The sequence below is a fragment of the Ornithodoros turicata genome, chromosome 2 (genome assembly GCF_037126465.1).
Source record: "Ornithodoros turicata isolate Travis chromosome 2, ASM3712646v1, whole genome shotgun sequence".
Taxonomy (NCBI): Eukaryota; Metazoa; Arthropoda; class Arachnida; order Ixodida; family Argasidae; genus Ornithodoros; species Ornithodoros turicata.
Window position 1 is genome coordinate 21,010,178 of NC_088202.1, and position 4,273 is coordinate 21,014,450.

At 49.5% G+C, this 4,273-nt stretch overlaps 1 protein-coding gene across 1 annotated transcript; it reads right to left on the reverse strand.

Moving 5' to 3' along the window:
• Positions 1 to 2,220: 2,220 nt before the first annotated feature.
• LOC135384386 (uncharacterized) lies at positions 2,221 to 2,943 on the reverse strand. The gene has a single exon (XM_064613590.1). It carries the CDS (start codon positions 2,941 to 2,943, stop codon positions 2,221 to 2,223), a length of 723 nt encoding a protein of 240 aa, XP_064469660.1.
• Between the last annotated feature and the right edge of the window lie 1,330 nt (positions 2,944 to 4,273).

Consider the following 4,273-nt stretch of genomic DNA (forward strand, 5'->3'; position numbering starts at 1 on the left):
CTCTGGGTACCGCGAGTAATAATCAACTACAATGAGCCACCACGATCCTTGGCAATGGAACGAGTCCATAGCTATTTTCTGCCAGGGCCTGTCTGGGAAATCCGTTGTAATGAGGGGTAGCTTCCTGTTTGTCTTTAGTTGCAGGCATTCGTGACAGTTCTTTACCGTTTGTGCGATGTCGTCGTTGATATTTGGCCACCAAACAGCATGTTTAGCTCGTGTGGTGCATTTTTCCAAGCTGAAGTGGCCCTCGTGTAAAAGCTGGAGAATCTATTGTTGACAGGTCTTTGGAATGACAATCTGCGTTCCATGCATTAGCATAGTATCGGCTGCTGCCAGCTGGTGCCGTGCTAGCCAAAAGGGTTTAAGGTCTTGCCCGAGATCCCGTCGAGTAGGCCACCCGTCTTTGGTGAACTTGATAATATGCTGACACGTCTCGTCCTTCTCCTGTCGTGCTGTATGTCAAGTACACTTCTCCCTGTCCCTGGCAGGTGAGTCTCAACATAGAGGACGAAACACTCCATCTCCTCTGTAAGGTCTGTGCTGTCCGCTTTTCGGAGAGGTGTACGGGACAGGGCGTCTGCCGCTAGAAGGTCTTTTCCTGGCACGTGCGTTATTTCGTAAGTATATCGCATGAGACGCATCCGCATGCGCTGTAACCTCGGCGTCATGTCATCAAGCTGTTTTGTCGAGAACAGACTCACCAGGGGCTTGTGGTCGATCTCGAGAAGAAACTTTTTCCCGATAAGGTAGTCTCGGAATTTCTCACTCGCCCAAAGCAGTGCCAAACCCTCCTTTTCTATTTGAGCATAGCGACGCTCGACGTCAGTGACAATTCTGGAGGCGTAGGTGATGACTTGGTATTTCCCGTCGTTTTTTTCCCGCCGTCCCGTTCTTTTTTTGTTGGATTTGTTTCCATTTCTGAAACGCCTCTTGTTGTGGTGCGCCCCACACAAATTACTGCTTGGAGCTTAACATACACGATAGTGGCTGTAGAAGTTCTGCCACCTTGGATTCAAAGCGTGTAAGGTACGTTGCCATACCAAGTAGCCGCCTGAGGCCCGTCTTGTCCGTAGGGGGAGTCATTTGAAGAATGGCGTTCACCTTTTCCTCGACCGACCGACTGCCTGAGTCGTGGACGACGTGACCTAGAAAGGTCACTTGTGAAACACTGAATATGCATTTGTCTTTGTTGAGCGACATCCCTGCTTCTTGGATGCGTGCCATTACAGCTTCCAAGTGATGATCATGTTCGATTTGTCTTACTCCGCAAATGTGTATGTCATCCATGTGACACAAAACACCGTGGATGTCCTTCAGCAGCGTTGCCATTCGTTTTTGAAAGTGCTCTGGCGCGGACGATATCCCGAATGCAAGCCTGTTGAAGGAATGTCGCCCAAACGGAGTTATGAACGTCGTCAAGTGCTTTCTTCGCACAGCGGTATCTGCCAAAAACCCGATTTTACGTCGAGTTTACTGAAGACCTTTGCATTTTTGAGCATTGCGAGTGAATGTTCGACAGAAGGGATAGGATGAAATTCACGCAGTACGTAGCGGTTGAGCTGAGTGAAACCAATGCAAAGTCTGATTCCTCCTGACTTTTTTGGGACGGTTACCATTGGCGCACACCAGGCTGTCGGTTCCATGACTGGCGTTATGATTCCTAGCTTCTCCATACGTTGAAGTTCGTCTTCGTTTTTTTTTTTTTTTTTTTTTGTATAGGGGCAGTGGTACTCTCCGTGGAGATGAAAGGGCAAAGGGCCTAGAATCAGGAGCTAGCTTTATGTCGTAATCTCCTTGTAGAACTCCCAGTCCCTGAAAGACGGTAGCATATTCTTCGAATGGGGATGCCTTCGAGAGCATTTGTATTGTCGGAAGGACTTTGAGGCTCTCTATGCCTTGACCGTAATGGCTTGACCGTAAATGTCTTGTTCGCTTTCTTGTCCTTGAAAAACTGTCTGAAGAGCATCAGCCGGAGCATCATAGCTGTGACCTTCAGCATTTTGCCATCTGGACCTCGCAGGCGACGTGTGGTAGGTTCGAGACGGATTCCCGTGAAGTGCTTAAGGAAAAAACGCTCTATGGTATAACTGTTTCGTCAGCTCCTGTGTCAACTTTAAACGTTAACGGTATTCCTTGAACAAGGACTGGGACCTGCCATTTCGACGTTCCTCCATGAGCTACAACTCCTAGAAATGCAGTAGTTCAGTCGGGGGCATATCAGGTATGCTTAGCCGAAAGGCAAACTGATGAGAAGTGCCCCTTCTTCTTGCATTTGGAGCATATCTTGTCTTTTGCTGGGTAGTCCTGTCTTGCGTGCCTGTCACGGCCGCGCCACCGGCAGAGCTTTTGGGAAGCTGCCTTTGAAGAAGGACGTGTTGTGCCTGCGTGAATCTTCCTGGTTGCCAGTCTCCTTGATTCGGACGCCGGTGACACTTTGTGCGTCGTTAGTCGATGTACTGTAGCGTCATTGCCTTTGTGAAGTTCAGCTTGCTGCCGACGGACAGTTTCTCGCTGGCGAGCCGCTGCGATATCCTTTTGTAGAGTGAGTTTGGAGTCGAGCTGTAGTTGTTTCGAAACTTTCTTGTCTCCAAGACCTGCAACCAGTCTGTCGCGGATCAGTTCTTCGCGCAGCGCCCCATAGTTGCATAAGTATGCCATTGAATGCAGGACAGTTACGAATTCCTCCGCAGATTCGCCATCCTGTTGTACTCTCGTGTTGAACTTTGCACGCTCAAAGATGACGTTGTGACGAGGAACGAAGTAGGCATCTGACGCTTCTAGCACCTTGTCGAACTTGCGTGCGTCTTCGGGACTAAGCTTCAGCGTGCCGTATATGTCCTCCGCTTGCTCACCCATAATGTAGATCAGTGCATCTACTTGGCTTAACTCAGCCTTGTCGTTGAGGCCAAACGCAGCACGGAAACGTAGAAAGCGTTTCATTCGGCGTCTTGAACGTGAAAGGTTTCGGTGGCGTTACATTGAATGTAGCCAAGGATACCGTAAACGTCGAACGCTCTGTGTGCCGCCGCCGTCGGGAAGAGACATCGTTGTGGAAGCGTGGTTACGTTCTAGAACTTTCCGACACCATGTTTTACTCCTAGCAGGAGCGAACTAGACAAGCGACCAGGGACTCAATCTTGATGTGCCCATAGCGATCGTTTAGCGATTTTTCAAAATTAGCGCGCCCATTCCGTCACGCCCATTGGCCGTCAACCGGGGAGCACGAGCGTTTAGCAAGCGTTACGGGATAGCGAAAAGTTCAAAATCTAGCCCTAGTCCGGTTAACAACCACATGCAAAAATCGTTTATTGGCTCGCAAGCACGCGCCAAACCCCCCCGCGCTTGATGCGCACTTCGTCACCTGCGATGGCTATAACACACTTAAAGCACTACTTAAATGGACTATCGCGTCCGGGAACGTATGTATCAGACAGAGTATGTATGGACAAGCTCATCTTCCGAAAACAGCTTACATATTAAGTAAACGAGTTTTAAAGATTCGCACTCCCTCTGCAGCTAACACAATGATGACATAAGTAAGGCACACGGATGGGAGCGCAGCCCAGGCCATTGTCTCCGAGGTCGTCTGCTTGGCCCTCGCATCGCAATATACTAAGTGAAAAATATCGGTAAATACGCCAACATTCGCTTACCAGCGTTAGTTGTGACGTGACCATGTTGCGTGGAACAGGGTGTTACGCTCCTGACTGTACGAGCACGTCCGATGCTAGCCAGAAACAACATTCCACAAGCCGATCACAGACATTCCGCGTCCACCAGACGCCGTCCCCTCGTATTCCTGCTCGCACGTTCACCTGTCGCTTGGTCGGTTGCCAAGGCTACCAAGGTCCCTCAAACTGCTTCCTGATTGGTCTGGTCCGGGCCATTGGGCGCTCACTGATTGGCCTTGTCCGGGTGACGTTTCCAGAGAGAAAATTCCGGTACTCTCAAAGCGCATTATTTTCACTTGCACTGGACTGCACTACCTTGGACTCCACGCAAGAGGGGTTTTCGGGAGCTGCGCTTTCCGGCTGAAATGAACTTTATTAGTAATTCCTTTCTCTTCAACAGGAAAGTGCAGCACACAAATAACCCAGTTCAGATCTGGTGCAGGAGGTGCAAGCCAAAAGAATGCACCTTCAATATGCGTCGTCTGCCATGCGTTACATCAAACTGCACATAAACAACGACACCAATTCGCGTCGGATTTCCGGCGTTATTGTCATTGATGAATGCGGAGTAAAACAGCACTATGGTTTCGGAATCGATC

What these genes read in the sequence shown, in the direction of transcription:
- LOC135384386 (XM_064613590.1), bottom strand. Translation starts at nt 2,943, where the DNA reads ATGAAACGCTTTCTACGTTTCCGTGCTGCGTTTGGCCTCAACGACAAG.